This window comes from Chiloscyllium punctatum, chromosome 10, assembly GCF_047496795.1.
Source record: "Chiloscyllium punctatum isolate Juve2018m chromosome 10, sChiPun1.3, whole genome shotgun sequence".
In the NCBI taxonomy this organism is placed as follows: domain Eukaryota; kingdom Metazoa; phylum Chordata; class Chondrichthyes; order Orectolobiformes; family Hemiscylliidae; genus Chiloscyllium; species Chiloscyllium punctatum.
The window spans coordinates 121,273,132-121,296,472 of NC_092748.1; the positions used below are offsets into that span (position 1 = coordinate 121,273,132).

At 46.0% G+C, this 23,341-nt stretch overlaps 1 protein-coding gene across 7 annotated transcripts in view; it reads left to right on the top strand.

Moving 5' to 3' along the window:
- Positions 1–23,341, top strand: part of LOC140482508 (natural resistance-associated macrophage protein 2-like) — a 169,253-nt gene that overhangs the window by 113,098 nt on the left and 32,814 nt on the right. For 6 of the 7 annotated variants that reach the window (XM_072580052.1, XM_072580059.1, XM_072580053.1 and 3 more), the window contains 6 exons: positions 15,083–15,205; positions 15,644–15,763; positions 16,941–17,047; positions 19,340–19,410; positions 20,572–20,639; positions 22,679–22,834. In XM_072580052.1, the coding sequence (XP_072436153.1) occupies positions 15,083–15,205; positions 15,644–15,763; positions 16,941–17,047; positions 19,340–19,410; positions 20,572–20,639; positions 22,679–22,834 (645 nt within the window). The remainder of the gene's footprint in view (positions 1–15,082; positions 15,206–15,643; positions 15,764–16,940; positions 17,048–19,339; positions 19,411–20,571; positions 20,640–22,678; positions 22,835–23,341) is intronic. The other variant, XM_072580058.1, reaches the window with a different exon arrangement.

Genomic DNA, 23,341 nt, shown 5'->3' on the forward strand with positions numbered 1-23,341 from the left:
CTCTATGGCTCTATGACTCTATGGTTCTATGGTTCTATGGCTCTATGGTTCGATGGCTCTATGACTCAATGTCTCTATGGCTCTATGGCTCTATGGTTCTATGGTTCTATGGCTCTATGGTTCGATGGCTCTATGACTCGATGGCTCTAATGCTCTATGACTCTATGACTCTATGGCTCTATGACTTTATGACTCTATGGCTCTATGACTCTATGGTTCTATGGTTCGATGGCTCTATGACTCTATGGCTCTATGGCTCTATGACTCTATGGATCTATGACTCTATGGTTCTATGGTTCGATGGCTCTATGACTCTATGGCTCTATGGCTCTATGACTCTATGGCTCTATGACTCTATGGTCATATGGCTCTATGGCTCTATGACTCTATGGATCTATGACTCTATGCCTCTATGACTCTATGGTTCTATGGTTCGATGGCTCTATGACTCTATGGCTCTATGGCTCTATGACTCTATGGCTCTATGACTCTATGTTTCTATGGTTCTATGACTCTATGACTCTATGATTCTATGGCTCTATGACTCTATGACTCTATGGTTCTATGGCTCTATGACTCTATGGTTCTATGACTCTATGGTTCTCTGGTTCGTTGGCTCTATGACTCTATGGCTCTATGGCTCTATGACTCTATGGTTCTATGGCTCTATGACTCTATGGTTCGATGGCTCTATGGCTCTATGACTCTATGTCTCTATGACTCTATGACTCTATGGTTCTATGGTTCTATGACTCTATGATTCTCTGACTCTATGGTTCTATGGTTCTATGGTTCTTTGGCTCTATGATTCTATGACTCTATGGTTCTATGACTCTATGACTCTATGACTCTATGGTTCTATGGTTCGATGGCCCTATGACTCTATGACTCTATGGTCTATGGTTCGATGGCTCTATGACTCTATGGTTCTATGGTTCTATGGTTGTATGGTTCTATGGCTCTATGATTCTATGACTCTATGGTTCTATGACTCTATGACTCTATGACTCTATGGTTCTATGGCTCTATGATTCTATGACTCTGTGGTTCTATGGTTCTATGGCTCTATGTTTCGATGGCTCTATAACTCTATGGCTCTATGACTCTATGACTCTATGACTGTATTGCTCTATAACTCTATGACTCTATGGTTCCATGGTTCTATGGCTCTATGGTTCGATGGCTCTATGACTCTATGGCTCTATGACTCTATGGCTCTATGGCTCTATGGCTCTATGACTCTATGGCTCTATGACTCTATGACTCTATGGCTCTATGGCTCTATGGCTCTATGACTCTATGGCTCTATGCCTCTTTGACTCTTTGACTCTATGACACTATGACTCTATGACTCTATGACTCTATGACACTATGACTTATGACTCTATGACTCTATGACTGTATGACTCTATGGTTCGATGGCTCTATGACTCTATGACTCTATGACTCTATGGCTCTATGGCTCTACGACTCTATGACTCTATGACACTATGACTCTATGACTCTATGACTCTATGACTCTATGGCTCTATGACTCTATGACTCTATGTCTCTATGGCTCTATGACTCTATGACTCTATGACTCTATGACTGTATGACTCTATGACTCTATGTCTCTATGGCTCTATGACTCTATGACTCTATGACTCTATGACTCTATGTCTCTATGACTCTATGTCTCTATGGCTCTATGACTCTATGACTCTATGTCTCTATGGCTCTATGACTCTATGGCTCTATGGCTCTATGACTCTATGACTCTATGACACTATGACTCTATGACTCTATGACTCTATGACTCTATGAATCTATGGCTCTATGACTCTATGACTCTATGTCTCTATGGCTCTATGACTCTATGACTCTATGACTCTATGTCTCTATGGCTCTATGACTCTATGACTCTATGACACTATGACTTATGACTCTATGACTCTATGACTGTATGACTCTATGACTCTATGGCTCTATGGCTCTATGACTCTATGACTCCATGACTCTATGGCTCTATGACTCTATGACTCTATGACTCTATGACACTCTGACTTATGACTCTATGACTCTATGACTGTATGACTCTATGGTTCAATGGCTCTATGACTCTATGACTCTATGGCTCTATGGCTCTATGACTCTATGACTCTATGACACTATGACTCTATGACTCTATGACTCTATGACTCTATGACTCTATGGCTCTATGACTCTATGACTCTATGACTCTATGACTCTATGACTCTATGACTGTATGACTCTATGTCTCTATGGCTCTATGACTCTATGACTCTATGACTCTATGACTCTATGACTCTATGTCTCTATGACTCTATGTCTCTATGGCTCTATGACTCTATGACTCTATGTCTCTATGGCTCTATGACTCTATGGCTCTATGGCTCTATGACTCTATGACTCTATGACACTATGACTCTATGACTCTATGACTCTATGACTCTATGAATCTATGGCTCTATGACTCTATGACTCTATGTCTCTATGGCTCTATGACTCAATGACTCTATGACTCTATGACTGTATGACTCTATGACTCTATGTCTCTATGGCTCTATGACTCTATGACTCTATGACTCTATGACTCTATGACTCTATGACTCTATGTCTCTATGACTCTATGTCTCTATGGCTCTATGACTCTATGACTCTATGTCTCTATGGCTCTATGACTCTATGGCTCTATGGCTCTATGACTCTATGACTCTATGACTCTATGTCTCTATGACTCTATGGCTCTATGGCTCTATGACTCTATGACTCTATGACTCTATGACTCTATGACTCTATGACACTATGACTTATGACTCTATGACTCTATGACTGTATGACTCTATGACTCTATGGCTCTATGGCTCTATGACTCCATGACTCTATGGCCCTATGGCTCTATGACTCTATGACTCTATGGCTCTATGGCTCTATGACTCTATGACTCTATGACTCTATGACACTATGACTCTATGACTCTATGGCTCTATGACTCTATGACTCTATGACTCTATGGCTCTATGACTCTATGACTCTATGTCTCTATGGCTCTATGACTCTATGACTCTATGACTCTATGACTGTATGACTGTATGACTCTATAACTCTATGTCTCTATGGCTCTATGACTCTATGACTCTATGACTCTATGTCTCTATGACTCTATGGCTCTATGGCTCTATGACTCTATGACTCTATGGCACTATGACTCTATGACTCTATGACACTGTGACTTATGACTCTATGACTCTATGACTGTATGACTCTATGACTCTATGGCTCTATGGCTCTATGACACTATGACTCTATGACTCTATGGCTCTATGGCTCTATGGCTCTATGACTCTATGACACTATGACACTATGACTCTATGACTCTATGACTCTATGACTCTATGGCTCTATGACTCTATGACTCTATGACTCTATGAGTCTATGACTGTATGACTCTATGACTCTATGACTCTATGTCTCTATGGCTCTATGACTCTATGACTCTATGACTCTATGACTCTATGTCTCTATGACTCTATGTCTCTATGGCTCTATGACTCTATGACTCTATGGCTCTATGACTCTATGACTCTATGTCTCTATGGCTCTATGAGTCTATGAGTCTATGACTCTATGACTCTATGACTCTATGACTCTATGACTCTATGTCTCTATGACTCTATGACTGTATGACTGTATGACTCTATGACTCTATGTCTCTATGGCTCTATGACTCTATGACTCTATGACTCTATGACTCTATGGCTCTATGACTCTATGACTCTATGACTCTATGACTGTATGACTCTATGACTCTATGTCTCTATGGCTCTATGACTCTATGACTCTATGACTCTATGACTGTATGACTGTATGACTCTATGACTCTATGTCTCTATGGCTCTATGACTCTATGACTCTATGACTCTATGACTCTATGGCTCTATGACTCTATGGCTCTATGACTCTATGACTGTATGACACTATGACTCTATGACTCTATGACTCTATGACTCTATGACTCTATGACTCTATGGCTCTATGACTCTATGACTCTATGTCTCTATGGCTCTATGACTCTATGACTCTATGACTGTATGACTGTATGACTCTATGACTCTATGTCTCTATGGCTCTATGACTCTATGACTCTATGACTCTATGTCTCTATGACTCTATGGCTCTATGGCTCTATGACTCTATGACTCTATGACACTATGACTCTATGACTCTATGACTCTATGACACTGTGACTTATGACTCTATGACTCTATGACTGTATGACTCTATGACTCTATGGCTCTATGGCTCTATGACACTATGACTCTATGACTCTATGGCTCTATGGCTCTATGGCTCTATGACTCTATGACACTATGACACTATGACTCTATGACTCTATGGCTCTATGACTCTATGACTCTATGACTCTATGACTGTGTGACTCTATGACTCTATGTCTCTATGTCTCTATGACTCTATGACTGTATGACTGTATGACACTATGACTCTATGTCTCTATGGCTCTATGACTCTATGACTCTATGACTCTATGACTCTATGACTCTATGGCTCTATGACTCTATGACTCTATGACTCTATGACTGTATGACTCTATGACTCTATGTCTCTATGGCTCTATGACTCTATGACTCTATGACTCTATGACTGTATGACTGTATGACTCTATGACTCTATGTCTCTATGGCTCTATGACTCTATGACTCTATGACTCTATGACTGTGTGACTCTATGACTCTATGACTCTATGTCTCTATGGCTCTATGACTCTATGACTCTATGACTCTATGACAGTATGACTGTATGACTCTATGACTCTATGTCTCTATGGCTCTATGACTCTATGACTCTATGACTGTATGACTGTATGACTCTATGACTCTATGTCTCTATGGCTCTATGACTCTATGACTCTATGACTCTATGTCTCTATGGCTCTATGACTCTGTGACTCTATGACTCTATGACAGTATGACTGTATGACTCTATGACTCTATGACTCTATGGCTCTATGACTCTATGACTCTATGTCTCTATGGCTCTATGACTCTATGACTCTATGACTCTATGACTCTATGACAGTATGACTGTATGACTCTATGACTCTATGACTCTATGGCTCTATGGCTCTATGACTCTATGTCTCTATGACTCTATGACTCTATGACTCTCTGACTGTATGACTCTATGACTCTATGTCTCTATGGCTCTATGACTCTATGACTCTATGACTCTATGACTCTATGACTCTATGTCTCTATGACTCTATGTCTCTATGACACTATGACTCTATGACTCTATGTCTCTATGACTCTATGACTCTATGCCTCTATGACTCTATGGCTCTATGGCTCTATGACTCTATGACTCTATGACTCTATGACACTATGACTCTATGACTCTATGTCTCTATGACTCTATGACTCTATGACTCTATGACTCTGTGACACTTTGACTTATGACTCTATGACTCTATGACTGTATGACTCTATGACTCTGTGGTTCGATGGCTCTATGACTCTATGACTCTATGACTCTATGACTCTATGACTCTACGACTATATGGCTCTATATAGCTCCCCAGAAAGTGGACAAAAAACAAGTTCCATATTTGATTTATCATTTGAGAGGTCCGGTCAGTACTCTAATAACAGCGGGGAAAAATCTGTTCTTGAAACTATTGCTATGTGTGTTTCAGCTTTTGTATCTTCTGCCTGATGAACTCCATTGGAACAGATCCAACTAACAGCCCTTCACTCACACAGCAATAAGAGAACTGTTTACTGTTGCCTCGAAACACCCTGACCCTATCGCTCTGCCCAGGACTGTCAGAAATGACAGAGTTTGAACACAGCCCAGACCATCACAGAAGCCAATCTTCCAACCATTGACTCCCTCGGCACTTCTCAATGTCTCAGATCGGCAGCCAACATCATCAACGACCCCTCCCACCCCGGTTATAATCCTTCCCACCTGCTTGTGTCAGCTAGAAGAGACAACAGTTTAAACACAGGTACCAACCTGTTCAAGAATAGCTTCTTCCTGGCTGTCATTAGGCTGATGAATGGACCTCTCAAATTTCCAATCGAATATTGGTCTTGCTCTGTGTCCACCTTCTCTGCAGCTGTAATGCTGTATTCCTCACTCTATTCAATCACCCTGTGATCTTTGTTTGGTGTGATCTGCCTGTTCTGCACACAAAACAAAACCGTTCACTGTGCTTAGGTTCATGTGACAACAATTAATCTCACCAAGTCCATTCAATAACTTAGCCTCCACTGCTCACGGAGTGGTTGAATTCCATAGGCCAATGATACTTTAACAGAATAGTATTTTCCTCTGACTTAAGAAATGCAGTTACCGTGATTTTAATCTGCATATAGTTTGAACATAACCAACTGATCACTAACACCATTGAAGCTGAGTTTCGGGAGTGTGTTAGGGATGCTTTTCCACAGCAGTCTGTTCAGGAACCAACCAGACGACATGATGTTACACGTCAGGTATTACGTTGTAACAGAACCTTAAGGGATGAGTGACCATAATATGATGGAATGTTACATTATCTTTGAAAGTGAGGTGGTTCAATCTGATAGTCACTGTATTAGTGGTTAACTCATAAAATTCTATCGATTGTGGACTGATTTCTGTGGGTTGGGAAGTGGCAAATATCGCCCACTATTTAAAAAGGGAGAGAGAGAGAGAACACAGTGAAATATAGCCCTGTCAGCCTTCCATCAGGAGTCGGGAAAATGGTACAGTTCAGTTGGAAAGGATGGGAAACACAGACACTTAAATGATAATGATCTGATTGGGCAGAGTCAGCTTGGATTTGAGAAACAGAATAACTTGGAGCTAATGTAATATTTCCAAACTTGTGGATAATACAAAGCTGGTCAGGAATGTGTGGTATGATGTAGAGGTAAAGCAGGATTTGGACAGACTTAGGCAATGAACAAGAACATGGCCATTGGAATATAAAGTGAAAAAATGTAAGGTGAGAAAAACAGGTTTTCAGAGTATTTCTGAAATAGTAAGAGATTGGAAAGTGTTGAGGTACAAAGTGTTGAGGTGTTCTTATTGATAAGTCACTGAGGGCTACCACACAGGTGCAGCAAGTCATTGAGAAGTCTAATGGAATGTTCAAAGTTAAAAATCACACAACACCAGGTTATAGAAGAAAGTGAGGACTGCAAATGCTGGGGATCAGAGCTGAAAATGTGTTGCTGGAAAAGCGCAGCAGGTCAGGCAGCATCCAAGGAGCAGGAGAATCGACGTTTCGGGCATGAGCCCTTCTTCAGGAATGAGGAAAGTGTGTCCAGCAGGCTAAGATAAAAGGTAGGGAGGAGGGACTTGGGGAGGGGCATTGGAAATGCAATAGGTGGAAGGAGGTTAAGGTGAGGGTGATAGGCCGGAGTGGGGTGGGGGCGGAGAGGTCAGGAAGAAGATTGCAGGTTAGGAAGGTGGTGCTGAGTCTGAGGGATTTGACTGAGACAAGGTTGGGGGAGGGGAAATGAGGAAACTGGAGAAATCTGAGTTCATCCCTTGTGGTTGGAGGGTTCCTAGGTGGAAGATGAGGCGCTCTTCCTCTAACCGTCGTGTTGCTATGGTCTGGCGATGGAGAAGTCCAAGGACCTGCATGTCCTTGGTGGAGTGGGAGGGGGAGTTGAAGTGTTGAGCCACGGGGTGGTTGGGTTGGTTGGTCCGGGTGTCCCAGAGGTGTTCTCTGAAACATTCCACAAGTAGGCGGCCTGTCTCCCCAATATAGAGGAGCCCACATCTGGTGCAGCGGATGCAGTAAATGATGTGTGTGGAGGTGCAGGTGAATTTGTGGTGGATATGGAAGGATCCCTTGGGGCCTTGGAGGGAAGTAAGGGGGGAGGTGTGGGCCCAAGTTTTGCATTTCTTGCGGTTGCAGGGGAAGGTGCCGGGAGTGGTGGTTGGGTTGGTGGGGGGTGTGGACCTGACGAGGGAGTCACGGAGGGAGTGGTCTTTTCGGAACGCTAATAGGGGAGGGGAGAGAAATATATCCCTGGTGGTGGGGTCCATTTGAAGGTGGCGGAAATGACGGCGGATGGTACGATGTATCTGGAGGTTGGTGGGGTGGTAGGTGAGGACCAGTGGGGTTCTGTCCTGGTGGCGGTTGGAGGGGCGGGGCTCAAGGGCGGAGGAACGGGAAGTGGAGGAGATGTGGTGGAGAGCATCGTCGACTACATCTGGGGGGAAATTGCGGTCTTTGAAGAAGGAGGCCATCTGGGTTGTTCGGTATTGGAATTGGTCCTCCTGGGAGCAGATGCGGCGGAGACGAAGGAATTGGGAATATGGGATGGCGTTTTTACAGGGGGCAGGGTGGGAGGAGGTGTAGTCTCGGTAGCTGTGGGAGTCGGTTGGTTTATAGTAAATGTCTGTGTTGATTCGGTCGCCCGAGATAGAAATGGAGAGGTCTAGGAAGGGGAGGGAGGAGTCTGAGACGGTCCAGGTGAATTTGAGGTCAGGTGGAAGGTGTTAGTAAAGTGGATGAACTGTTCAACCTCCTCGTGGGAGCACGAGGTAGCGCCGATACAGTCATCAGTGTTGCAGAGGAAAAGGTGGGGGGTGGTGCCAGTGTAGCTGCGGAAGATGGACTGTTCCACATATCCTACGAAGAGGCAGGCATAGCTGGGGCCCATGTGGGTGCCCATGGCTACTCCTTTGGTTTGGAGGAAGTGGGAGGATTGGAAAGAGAAGTTGTTGAGGGTGAGGACCAGTTCAGTCAGTCGAAGGAGGGTGTTAGTGGTTGGGTCGGCGGGAAAGGAAGAAGCGGAGGGCTTTGAGTCCTTCGTGATGGGGGATGGAGGTGTATAGGGACTGGATGTCCATGGTGAAGATAAAGCATTGGGGACCGGGGAAGCGAAAATCATGGAGGAGGTGGAGCCCTCTGAGACACCCAAACCAACCAACCCAACCACCCCGTGGCTCAACACTTGAACTCCCCCTCCCACTCCACCAAGGACGTGCAGGTACTTGGACTCCTCTTCTTCCTGACCTCTCCGCCCCCACCTATCGCATTCCCAACGCCCCTCCTCAAGTCCCTCCTCCCTACCTTTTATCTTGGCCTGTTGGACACACTTTCCTCATTCCTGAAGAAGGGCTTATGCCCGAAACATTGATTCTCCTGCTCCTTGGATGCTGCCTGACCTGCTGTGCTTTTCCAGCAACACATTTTCAACACCAGGTTATAGTCCAACAGGTTTATTTGGAAGCACTAGCTTTTGGAGCACTGCTCCTTCATCAAGTGCTTGTCGAGTATAAGATCATAAGACACAGAATTTACAACAAAAGTTTTCAGCGTGATGTAACTGAAATTATATATTGAAAAAGACCTGGATTGTTTGTTAAGTCTCTCAACTTTTAGAATGAACATGTTCATTTCAGTTTTTTCATCAGTAAATCGCAGAATTTTTTCAAAGTTACATTCTCAAGTGAACTTTAATGTTAGGTAAAAACAATGACTGCAGATGCTGAAAACCAAATACTGGATTAGTGGTGCTGGAAGAGCACAGCAGTTCAGGCAGCATCCAACGAGCAGAGAAATCGACGTTTCGGGCAAAAGCCCTTCATCAGGAATAAAGGCAGTGAGCCTGAAGCATGGAGAGATAAGCTAGAGGAGGGTGGGGGTGGGGAGAGAGTAGCATAGAGTACAATGGGTGAGTGGGGGAGGAGATGAAGGTGATAGGTCAAGGAGGAGAGGGTGGAGTGGATAGGTGGAAAAGGAGATAGGCAGGTCGGACAAGTCAAGGAGACAGTAACTGAGCTGGAAGTTTGAAACTAGGATGAGGTGGGGGAAGGGGAAATGAGGAAACTGTTGAAGTCCACATTGATGCCCTGGGGTTGAAGTGTTCCGAGGTGGAAGATGAGGCGTTCTTCCTCCAGGCGTCTGGTGGTGAGGGAGCGGCGGTGAAGGAGGCCCAGGACCTCCATGTCCTCGGCAGAGTGGGAGGGGGAGTTGAAATGTTGGGCCACGGGGCGGTTTGGTTGATTGGTGCGGGTGTCCCGGAGATGTTCCCTAAAGCGCTCTGCTAGGAGCACCCTGTCTCCCCAATGTAGAGGAGACCGCATCGGGAGCAACGGATACAATAAATGATATTAGTGGATGTGCAGGTGAAACTTTGATGGATGTGGACCGACTCCCACAGCTTACCTGGATTACACCTCTTCCCACCCTACCTCTTGCAAAAATGCCATCCCGTATTCCCAATTTCTCTGCCTCCGCCGTATCTGCTCCCAGGAGGACCAGTTCCACCACAGAACACACCAGATGGCCTCCTTCTTTAGAGACCTCAATTTCCCTTCCCACATGGTTAAAGATGCCCTCCAACGCATCTCGTCTACATCCCGCACCTCCGCCCTCAGACCCCACCCCTCCAACTGTAACAAGGACAGAACGCCCCTGGTGCTCACCTTCCACCCTACAAACCTTCGCATCAACCAAATCATCCGCCGACATTTCCGCCGCCTCCAAAAAGACCCCACCACCAGGGATATATTTCCCTCCCCACCCCTTTCCGCCTTCAGCAAAGACCGTTCCCTCCGTGACTACCTGGTCAGGTCCACGTCCCCCTACGACCCACCCTCCCATCCTGGCACCCTCCCCTGCCACCGCAGGAACTGTAAAACCTGCACCCACACCTCCTCCCTCACCTCTATCCAAGGCCCTAAAGGAGCCTTCCACATCCATCAAAGTTTCACCTGCACATCCACCAATATCATTTATTGTATCCGTTGCTCCCGATGCGGTCTCCTCTACATTGGGGAGACTGGGCGCCTCCTAGCAGAGCGCTTTAGGGAACATCTCCGAGACACCCGCACCAATCAACCAAACCGCCCCGTGGCCCAACATTTCAACTCCCCCTCCCACTCTGCCGAGGACATGGAGGTCCTGGGCCTCCTTCACCGCCGCTCCCTCACCACCAGACGCCTGGAGGAAGAACGCCTCATCTTCCGCCTCGGAACACTTCAACCCCAGGGCATCAATGTGGACTTCAACAGTTTCCTCATTTCCCCTTCCCCCACCTCACCCTCGTTTCAAACTTTAACATTAGGTGCCATGTCAGCCCAGATTCTGCATTGAAGGTGTGAGGTGCCCTGTGTGAGGCTGTCTGTGCCCCAATGGTCAGACTGATTCTGATCGAAAATACAGATTTACAGAGTCTGACATGGATTCATGCAGTTTTTGAGCAAAATAAAATGTAATTCTGCAAGTACAAATTCACTCCACAAACTTATATGTGTGTGTGTGAGTGTGTGTGTATGTGTGTGTGTGTGTGAAGGGGGGTTATGAGTGTCTGTGAGAGAGTATATGTATGTGGGTGAGTGTGAGTGTAAAGGGGTATAAGTCTGTGAGAGGGTGCATGTGTTCCTGTGAATGTGGGAGTGTATGTGTGACAGTATGAGAGTGAGCTTGTGTATGAGAGAGGGTCTGCATGAGTTTATGGATCTGTAGCATTGTGTGTGTCTGTAGGAGAGTGTATCTGTCTGTGAGTGTGCGTCTGTCTGTATGTGCACTACACACACTCACACACACACATATAAGCTTGTGGGGTGGATTTGTACTTGTAGAATTACATTTTATTTTGCTCAAAAACTGCATGAATCCATGTAAGATTTTGTAAATCCCTTTTTTAGATTAGAATCAGTCTGTACGCAGGGGAGATACAGACAGCCTCACACAGGGTACCTGATACCTTCAATGCATTGAGGTAAAAATAATGACTGCAAACATTGCTGTTTGTCATTTTTATAAATGACCTGGAGGAAGGGTTAGAAGGTTGGGTGAGCAAGTTTGCGGATGATACGAAAGTCGGAGGAGTTGTAGACAGTGAGGAAGGATATGGCAGGTTACAGCGGGATATAGAGAAGCTGCAGAGCTGGGCAGAAAGGTGGCAAATGGAGTTCAATGTAGCTAAGTGTGAAGTGATTCACTTTGGTAAGAGTAATAAAAAGATGGATTACTGGGCTAATGGTAGACTACTTGGTAGTGTGGAAGAGCAGAGGGATCTTGGTGTCCATGTACACAGATCTCTGAAAGTTGCCACCCAGGTAAATAGTGCAGTGAAGAAGGCATATGGCGTACTGGCTTTTATTGGTAGAGGAATTGAGTTCCGGAGTCCTGAGGTCATGCTGCAGTTGTATAAGACTCTGGTGCGGCCGCTTCTGGAATATTGTGTGCAGTTTTGGTCGCCATACTATAGGAAGGATGTGGAGGCACTGGAACGGGTGCAGAGGAGGTTTACCAGGATGTTGCCTGGTATGGTAGGAAGATCCTATGAGGAAAGGCTGAGGCACTTGGGGTTGTTTTCTTTGGAGAAAAGAAGGTTTAGGGGTGATTTGATAGAGGTGTACAAGATGATTAGGGGGTTAGATAGGGTTGACAGTGAGAACCTTTTTCCGCGTATGGAGTCAGCTATTACAAGGGGGCATAGCTTTAAATTAAGGGGGGGTAGATATAGGACTGATGTTAGGGGTAGGTTCTTCACTCAGCGAGTCGTAAGTTCATGGAATGCCCTGCCAGTACCAGTGGTGGACTCTCCCTCTTTATGGGTATTTAAGCGGGCATTGGATAGGTATATGGAGGATAGTGGGTTAGTGTAGGTTAGGTGGGCTTTGATCGGCGCAACATCGAGGGCCGAAGGGCCTGTACTGCGCTGTATTGTTCTATGTTCTATGTTCTATGTTCTAAATACTGGAAACCAGATTCTGGATTCGTGGTGCTGGAAAAGCAAAACAATTCAGGCAGCATCCAAGGAGCTTCGAAATCGACGTTTCGGGCAAAAGGGCTTTTGCCCGAAACGTCAATTTTGAAGCTCCTTGGATGCTGCCTGAACTGCTGTGCTCTTCCAGCACCACTAATCCAGAACTTTCAATGCATTATCTGGGCTGCCATGACACCAATTGCTAAAGTTCACTTGAAAATGTAACTTTAAAAAAGTTCTGCAATTTACATATGAAAGAACTGAAACCAACAGGGTTATTCTAAAAGGTGAGAGACTGAACAAATAATCCAGGTCTTTTTCAATGTATCATTTCAGTTTTGAGAATATGTGTAGCTCAGGTTGAGGCTCTGGATGTAGGTTTGCTCGCTGAGCTGGAAGGTTCATTTCCAGACGTTTCGTTACCCTACTAGGTAACATCTTCAGTGGGCCTCAGGCGAAGCAATGATGAAAATTCCTGCTTTCTATTTATATGTTTGGGTTTCTCTAGGTTGGTGTTTCAGTTACATCACACTGTAAACCTTTGCTATAAATTCTGTGTCTTACAATCTTATTCTCCACAACCACCTGATGAAGGAGCAGCGCTCCGAAAGCTAGTGCTTCCAAATAAAGTTGGACCATAACTTGGTGATTTTTAACTTTGTACACCCCAGTCCAACACTGGCACCTCCAAATAATGGAATATTAGCCTTTATCATGAAAAGATTTGTGTTCAGGAGCAGTGAAGTTTGTTTCAATTGTACAGGAGCTTGGTGAGACCACCCCTGGTGTACCTGTGTGTAGGTTTGGTCTCCTTATCTCAGGAAAGATGTCATTGTCGTAGAGAGGGAATGTAATGGATGTTCCCCAGACTTGTTCCCGGGATGGTGGAACTGTCCAATGGAGAGAGATTGGACAAACTGAGTCTGGATTCTCCAGAGTTTTAAAGAATGAGAGACAATCTCAGTAAAACTTCCAAAATACTGAACAGGTAGGCAGGGGAGATACAGGAAAGATGTTTCCCTGGTTGAGAAACCAGGGAACACAACTTAAAAATATGGGGGATACCATTTAGGTCTGAGATGAAGAGAAGTGTTTTTACTCAGAGGATTGTGAAACTTTGGAACTGAATGCCAGAGAGGGCTGTTGAAGCTCACTCTTTGAGGATGTTTAAAGTCGAAATTGATTGATTTCAGATAGCCAGTGGTGTACAGGATTATTATGATGGAATGGATAAAAGGCATTGATCCTCCATGATTGTATTAAATAATGGGATGGGTTTGATGGACAGAATGGCTTACTCCCATTCCTATGTGCTCTGTACATGCACATACAGGCAGACACAGACAAACAAACTAACAAACATTGGTAGAGGAATCATTACAGGGGAATCACAGTTCAATAGCACCATGGGGTCCACGGGGTTCAATGAGGTGTCCCTTTTGATCTGATCTTCATATTCAGGTCCTGAAGACACACGGCATTTGCCACTTTAATTGCATGGTCTTTCAGTCACTGGTTAGAGGCAACTGGTTAAAGCAACAGTTGAGAGAGAATAGCAAGCTATCCTTTAGGTTTTGATAATTCACTGCACAGAGAGAGAGAGAGAGGGAGAGAGAGAGGCTGAAAGAGAGAGAGACACAGTCTTTCTCTGGTACAGTCTGGAAGTATCTCTCTCTGTATTATTCTCACACTCTCTGTCCAGCTGCCCCAGTGCCAATCAGAGAGTTGTTGCTATGCTGATGACTCCTGGCCTCTACAACTGGTCCTGATTGGACTAACCAATCAGCATTCTGTCTCCAGGCGAAGGTCTGCCTGTTCACATCTCCACCCTCTAGGCTCCCAGCCACATTCCTGATGAAGGGCTTTTGCCTGAAACGTCAACTCTCCTGTTCCTCAGATGCTGCCTGACCTGCTGTGCTTTTCCAACACCACACTCTTGACCCCACTGCTCACATCAAAGCTGGTCTGTGTCTCAGTTATTTAATAAAACATCTTTGTTATCATGCAGCCATTGTGTTATGCCAATTGAACTATTGTTTTACCTCAGAATTCAGTGGTTTCTTTGTTGAGGCTTTAAGGTTTGAGAATTATTGAGGATGCTGCTGAATTATTCTCATTCTGCTTCTACGATAGTCCAAATTGTACATCCATCAACAAATTCAGAAGGCTGTGTGACTGTGTGATTCCATCTATTGTGTGCTCTGGGCTGATTGATCTCTTTCTGTTACATCAGATAGCTATGTACCTCCAGACCTTTGTTTGAAGGGCAGTGAGATAGTAGGACGAACCTGTGTTAGCCAGAGCATCCATGTAACTTTCTCTGTTATGTTCAGGCAGGGTTCAGTTTCAGGAAATTGTGGATGTTCACTGGGCCCGGCTTTCTGATGAGTATTGCATTCCTGGACCCAGGAAACATTGAGTCCGACCTTCAGTCTGGGGCAGCAGCAAGCTTTAAGGTGAGTCCAATGTCCTCAGGTTTAGACAGAACAAAGAACAAGAACAAAGAAAATTTACAGCCCTCCAAGCCTGAGCCGATCCAAATGTACTGTCTAAACCTATCGCCCAGTTCCTAACCATCTGTATCCCTCTGCTCCCCACCTACTCCTGCATCTGTCCAGATGCACCTGAAATGAATCTACCGTACCTGCCTCTATCACCTCTGCTGGCAACGCGTTCCAAACGCCCACCACCCTCTGTGTGAAGTACTTGCCGCGTGTATCCGCCTTAAACTTTCCACCTCTCACCTTGAAAGTGTGACCTCTCGTTATTGAATCCCTCACCCTGGGACAAAGCTTGTCTTTATCTACCCTGTCTATACCTTTCATCATTTTGTAGACTGGTGTTTATTAACCTCAGTAACAATCTCTGAGCCTCAGTGTCTTCATTCCTCACAGCTGCTCTGGGTCCTCCTCTTATCCACGTTCCTTGGCTTACTCCTGCAGAGACTTGCAGCTCGGCTCGGGGTGGTGACTGGACTGCACCTTGCTGAAGTCTGTCACATTTACTATCCCAAGGTAAGATCACAGATTCAGCAGGATACAAATCTCTGGGTAACAGAAGAGGCCCTGTCATCTCATCGTCTTTGTGGGATCTTGCTGTGCAGAAATTTGCTGTCATCCTTCCTACACAACAACAGTTTGAACTGGCTGAGAGGTGGAACATTGAAGCTGAACAAAACAATGATGAAAATATAAGTTCATTCTCTCAAATTCCTACCACATCCCCTCCAACAATCCCCTTTCTCCAATCCTACTCTCCCCATTCCCCTTTCCTGATGTTTCTCTTCCCAACCCCATTCTCCCATTTCCCTCTCTTCAATCTTTCCTCCATTCCTTTCCCTAATCCCTGTTTAACAATCTCTTGGAGACACTCTGCTGGTGGGACCTCCTGGATCCCAGCCGCCCCCATTGTTGAACTACCTCAGCATTCCAGTGGACATGTGACCTCTCACTGGTCCTCACTTACATCCAATATCAGCTGCTTCTTCAGCAATTATAACCCTCCTCCGTCTTAGGCCAGGCTTTCCTGATGGATGTTGGAGCCTCAGGATCAGGGTCAAATGGAGAAGCTCTGTGATATGTGGGAATCACCCAGCCATGGTTCTTGCTGAATTAGACACTTATGAGCCAAAGGGAAGGGCTCACCATCCAATTTACAATGGAAGCAGAGCTCTGAAATATAGTGAACCAATAGTCTAGCAGCGAAGTTGTTGATGCTGTTATCTATGGGCCAGAGAGAGACAGAGAGAGAGAGAGAGAGAGAGAACTGCTGGAGATGGAGGCCATCTCTCTCTCTCTCTCTCTCTCACACACACCTTTACAATGAGAATTTTTCATGAAAACTGGGAAGTGTCCAGGGGGCAGGATAGTGGCAGGAAACCGGTACCACTGGGAGGTTTCACACTGGCTGACCCTCCTCACATGCTCCACCATTGGCCCCAGCAATCCTGCCTTTAGTGCTATTAAAATGTTACATTCCCCCATCTCTGAGGAAAGGTCCATACCCACAGGTTCAAGACTTGCCTGGTGGATTGACCTATGCCACCCCTCCTCCTACCCTGTCCCCCGAGAGGCACTAAGGACCATTTGTAATTGTCGCCTTGGTGACCAACTGGATCCTGGGGACCCAATCCAGCTCCTGCTGTTCCCCAGGAGCTGAGTGACAGAGCGTACCTGTATTCCTGTCTTTCAGCATCCTCGCCGTATCCTGTGGGTTATGATTGAGATTGCTATCATCGGGTCTGACATGCAGGAGGTCATTGGCACAGCAATTGCCATCAATCTACTGTCCAATCAAAGGTGAGATGCACAAAGTTTCTCCAGTAATCACAAAACCAAACAACACCCATTCTCAGATTGGAGACGAGTTGAAAATGATGTTCCCTAGGGATCAGGGTTGAGATCCTTGCTTTTTCTACGTTATCTAAAAGATTTGGAAATGAGTATTAAGGGCAAAATCTCTAAATTTGCAGAAGATACTAAGCTAGGGAGAATGGGGAATTGTGAGGATGGTGCTGAGTGATTTCACAGGGACATTAACAAGTTGGCCAAGAACCTGGCAGATGAATTTCAATGCAGGGAAATGGGAGGGAATGTATTGAGGTCGAAGGATCATGGAGAGACAATATAGGTGCAATGGTACAATTCTGGGGGAATGCAGGGACAGAGGGACTCAAGGTTCATGTACACAAGTCTCTGAAGGTGGCTGGGCAAGGTGGAACAGTTACTAAGAAAGCTTATAGGATCCTTGGGTTTATAAATAGTGGCAAAGAGTCTAGAAGCAACAAAGTGATGCTCCACCTCTACACGTCATTGGTCAGGTCACATTTGGAGCATCGTGTTCAGTTCTGGGCACCTTATTTAAGGAAGGATATTAAAGCCCTTCACTTATTAGTAGGTTGCCCTGTTAGAGGAAGGATATTATTAAGCTGGAGAGGGGTCTTGCCTGTCCCTCCTGATGCTGCCTGCCTTGCTGTGTTCCCCCAGCCTCCTGCCTGTCCCTCCTGATGCTGCCTGCCTTGCTGTGTTCCCCCAGCCTCCTGCCTGTCCCTCCTGATGCTGCCTGCCTTGCTGTGTTCCCCCAGCCTCCTGCCTCTCCCTCCTGATGCTGCCTGCCTTGCTGTGTTCCCCCAGCCTCCTGCCTGTCCCTCCTGACGCTGCCTGCCTTGCTGTGTTCCTCCAGCCTCCTGTCTGTCCCTCCTGATGCTGCCTGCCTTGCTGTGTTCCCCCAGCCTCCTGCCTGTCCCCCCTGGTGCTGCCTGCCTTGCTGTGTTCCCCCAGCCTCCTGTCTGTCCCTCCTGATGCTGCCTGCCTTGCTGTGTTCCCCCAGCCTCCTGCCTGTCCCTCCTGACGCTGCCTGCCTTGCTGTGTTCCTCCAGCCTCCTGCCTGTCCCTCCTGATGCTGCCTGCCTTGCCATGTTCCCCCAGCCTCCTGCCTGTCTATTTTGGATTTCAGCATTTGTAGTTTTTGTCTCTAATAAAATGATCTCAGGAATGAAGGATTTTAGATACAGGGAAAGATCAGAGAGATTGGGCTTATTCCCCTTGGAACAGAGAAGGTTAAGAGGTGACCTCACTGAGGTGTTCAAAATGATGAACCGTATTGACAGGGTAAAGAGGGATATTCTGGTTCCACTGGTTGGTATGTCAGTAACGAGGGGTCATAACCTCAAGATTGTCAGCAAGACAGCTATGAGTGAGATGGGAAGAACCTCCTTTACTCAGAGATTGCTTAGGATTTGGAACGTGCTGCCTGGGAGAGGGAGGGAGACAGATTCCATAGGAGGTTTCAAAAAAGAGCTGGGAATGTGTTTGAAAGGAATGAGGTTCGAGGGTTATGGGATAGCGCTGGAGAGTGGGACTGGCTGGGTAGCTCTTTCAGGAGCCAGAATGCACTGAATGGCCTCCGTTTGTACTGTAACATTCTATGATTCTATTTTGTGATAGTCGTATCAAGATGTATTATATGCAAATCATTGAAGGGAATTATTTTTAAGTTCTGAGAGACAAGCATCACTGACTGGGCCCAGCATTTATTCCCCATCCCTAGTTGCCCCTTGAGAAGGTGGGGGTGAGCTGCCTTCTTGACCCGCTGCAGTCCATGTGCTGTGGGTAGACCCACAATGCCCTTAGGGAGGGAATTCCAGGATTCTGACCCAGTGACACTGAAGGAACAGCGATATATTTCCAAGTCAGGATGGTGAGGGGCTTGGAGGGGAACTTGCAGGGGGTGGTGTTCCCATGGATCTGCTGCCCTTGTTCTTCCAGGTGGAAGTGGTTGTGGGTTTGGCAGGTGCTGCCTGAGGATCTTTGGTGGGTTTCTGCCCTGAATTTTGTAGGTGGCACACACTGCTGCCAGTGAGTGTGGGTGGTGGAGGGAGTGGGGACTGAGTCTCTTGGCTGACTGTTGGACTGTGCCAGGTTGTAACCCCATGGACCAGCTCCCAGGAAAATCAGGTCCGCCATGTGTTTTATTCAAGCAGTGTCTGAGTCTGTACAGATACGGTCTGTCCAACCAGCTTGTTCCAGACATTTCCTTACCTTTGAATTTGCTGGTGGTCACTGAAGATGATTATTTCATGATTATTTCAGGATCCCTATTTGGGGAGGAGTCATTATAACCATAGTGGACACCTTCATATTCCTGTTCCTTGACAAATATGGTAAGTTGAATGTCACTCTCTACAACAGTTTGGTTTTGACCTTTTCCCTCTTCATTGTACGGTGACTCAGTGGTTAACACTGCTGCCTCACAGCGTAAGGAATGTGGGTTCAATTCCACCTGCAGGCAATTTGCTGTCTGGAGTTTTCACATTCTCCCCGTGTCTGCGTGGGCTTCTTCCGGGTGCTCTGGTTTCCTCCCACAATCTAAAGATGTGTAGATCAGGGTGGATTGGTCATGCTCTTGTGCCCAGGGATGTGCAGACTTGGTGGACCCGTTGTGGGAAATGCAGGGTTACGTGGAATAAGGTTTGGTGGGATGGGCTGCGTCTGGGTGGGATGGTCTTCAAAGAGTCAGTGTGGATTTAAAGGGCTGAATGGCCTGATGCTGCACTGTAGGGATTCTCTGATCTTTGTTTCTGTGGGGTGGACTCTCCTGAGGATTTTTAGCTCCCTTTAGAAGTCTACAGTTTTGCTCCCTGTACCTGAGGAAGAACATAACTACTTTTGGGAAGGAAGGAAGCTGCAAGAAAAGGATTATTCGTTCAATGTCTGTGATAAGAATGTGGTCCCAATGGGGAGATACTGAGAGCAAAATGGCTGCTATTCTTCGGAATATAGCATTTGCAATGAAATGGATAATAGTCCTAATAAAGGACTTGAGAGGGAGGATTCTGAGAGGAAATATCCCTGGATTGAGATGAACAGGAATTTCTTTACCCACTGGATAGTGAATCTTTGGAACGCTCTGTTGCAGAGGCATGTGGAAGTAGGGTTGGGGTGTCGGTTAAAGGCAGGGAGCGATGGGTTTTCACACTCTCAGAGCCTTGAGTGATTGGGCAGGCAGCTGGGACACTCGTCAAAATCAGCCACAATCAGCCCTAACATTTCCCAAACCTTCACCAGCTCACGTACCTGTCCTGGCACTGGACATCACTCCCAGGCAGTGTCTGTTGGAGCCAGGTACAGTCAGAAATAGGGTGCAGGCAGGGTGCGTGGTACAGGGGAGGTGGGGGGGGGTCGGATGGACTCCAGAAGTATTAATCTATCCGATCAGATGTGCTATTATGCACATTGAAGCAAATGGGACATGAATCTGGTCCTCCTGACTAAGCGGCATGGACACTACCGCCCCTTGGTGATGGATGATTTTCTGATTGCAGGTCTCCGGAAGTTGGAAGCTTTTTTTGCTTTCCTGATTGCGATTATGGCACTAACATTTGGATATGAGGTAAAGATCGATACAAGATTGCTTCCCACGAGGGGGTGCTCCTGTAGGCAGCCTTCTCGTGCACACATTTCAAACCATAACCTGAGGCTGTCCATGGGTGCCCCAGACCCCAAATGGACTCAGTTTCTCAATGGGAGTTAGGGATGGGTTTTACATCGGAGACAGCAGTACCCACAGCTTGGAACAGACTAAATAAGAGTTTAAATGCAGTTCCAGGAGATGGAATGTGTTGGGAGGTGACAGAGGTACTGGCCCTAATGGTGTTGTTGCTGGATAAGTAATACAGAGACCCAGTAGGTGTTACAGGATCCAGGGGTCATGTGTCGATATGGAAAATAATGCAATTTGCATTTAATAAAAATCTGGAATTAGGAGTCTAAGGATTACCATGAAACTGCTGTCCATTGTCAGAAAAACCCATTTGGTTCACTAATGTCCTTCAGGGAAGGAAATCTGCTGTCCTTATCTGTTCTGACCTACATGTGATTCCAAATCTACAGGTAGGGATTGATTCTTAACTGCTCTCTGAAATGGCCAAGTGAAACATTCAGTCGTATAAATTGCTACAAAGTCTCAACAAAGGAAAGAAACTGGACAGACCACCAGGCATTTACCGAAGCACAGGAAACAATAATGGCAGAAACAGCTCGATCAACCATGCAATGTCAAGGCATCAGTGTTCCCCACCAAGAGTGACTCAGCAGCAACATTACTGATCGAACTGGTCAGGTCCTTAAAGGGCATCGCTGCTGGACTGGGTCTGGGACAGGTGGGGAGGGAACCAACAAGAGGGAGAAACAGACTTGACCTCATCCTCACCAATCTGCCGGCTGTAGATATATCTGTCCCTGACAGTATTGGTAAGAGTGACCACCGCACAGTCCTTGTGGAGACAAAGTCCCACCTTCACATTGAGAATCCCCTCCATTGGGTTGTGTGACACTATCGCCGTGCTCAATGGGACAGACTTCAAACTGATCGAGCACCTCCAGACTGGGCATCAATGAGGTGCTGGGGGTCACCAACAGCAGCAGCTCCCTCTACACGACAGCACAATCTGTAAGCTCATGGCCCGGCATATCCCCCACTCAACCATTCCCATCAAGTGTATCCCCCACTCAACCATTCCCATCAAGTGTATCCCCCACTCAACCATTCCCATCAAGTGTATCCCCCACTCAACCATTCCCATCAAGTGTATCCCCCACTCAACCATTCCCATCAAGTGTATCCCCCACTCAACCATTCCCATATTCATTACCATCAAGCCAGGGGTATTGACCCTGGGTCAATGGACAGTGCAGGAGGGCACACCAGGAGCAGCACCAGGTATACCTGAAGGTGAGGTGTCAACTTGGTGAAATCACCAAAAAGGACTACTTCCACACCAACAGCATAAGCAGCAAGTGATGGACAGAGCTAAGGGATCCCATAACTAACAGATCCACTCTGCAGTCCTGCCACATCCAGTCTTGAATGGTGACGTCCAGTCAAACAATTCACTGGTGAACAAGGCTGCGCATATATCCCCATCCTATCAATGCATTAGACTTATTATCAAGGCGTTGGATATAAGAGCAGGAAGATTATGATAGAGCTGTTAGTAACATTCATTAGTCAGCTGAGGTCATGTGTGCAATTGTAGTCACTACACTATAGGAAGGATCTGTTTATATGAGAGAGGGTTGGAGAGGGGATTCACCAGGATGTTGCCTGGGCTGAAGTGATTCAGCAATGAAGAGATACAAGATTGGCTTGGATTATTTTCTTTAGGGCAAAGTGTTTGAAGAATGGGGTAAGAGATGTGCTGAACCTTCTTCAGGCAATATCTGGGTTCCACTATTTGAAAAAATGCTGGGAAAAGATTTGAGAAGATAATTGGACCAGTTTACATGGGATTTCTGGGGTGGGGGCTTGGAGAGACAGAGATGAGTTAGTGATAATCTGAAGTCTATCCTTGTTGACAGACAGATGATAAAGACCTGTTCGGTGTGGTATACCCTAACATGTATTGACCATTTCTCTCCCTGTGTTTTCAGTATGTGGTGGTTAAACCTGATCAGGGGGAAGTAGTGAAGGGTCTATTCTATCCGTACTGTGCCGGATGTGGCAGAACTGAACTCCTTCAGGCTGTGGGGATCGTTGGGGCAATCATCATGCCCCATAATATCTACCTCCACTCAGCTCTCGTCAAGGTATGTAACTGTATTAGAGAGATTGAGTGGGACAGCGATGCCCACTGCTCTTACCTGATCACATCACCCCTCATTTTACACAGCTACTGTAAAGTACTCAACACCTGTGTCATGACAATGGATCAGAACGGCAAGGTGCTATAGATGATGTTGAACTTTTAATTTCAAAAAAGGAATGCTCCTGACGAAAAAGGAGTCTGTGGATGGAAGTTGGGTGCTGTCTGGTGACGTTCCATGGGACCCATGGAATGTCAGGGAATCTTCAAAAAAAGGATAGCGCAGGAAAAGACAATGAGGGGGAGGGCTGACTACCTGTTCCCTCTCAGCAGAAAGCTCTCTACTACAAACATTTTTAGTATTTTGAATTTCATGGAATATACAGCAGAGGTTAGGAACTGACAGTGGCCCTGGTGTGTTAGCAGGAGTGGGTGTGTTAGTGAAGGAGAGTGTGCTAGTGAATTGATGTTTATGGGTCCTAGCTTGGATCCAAGTGTTAGTGTGCTCTGA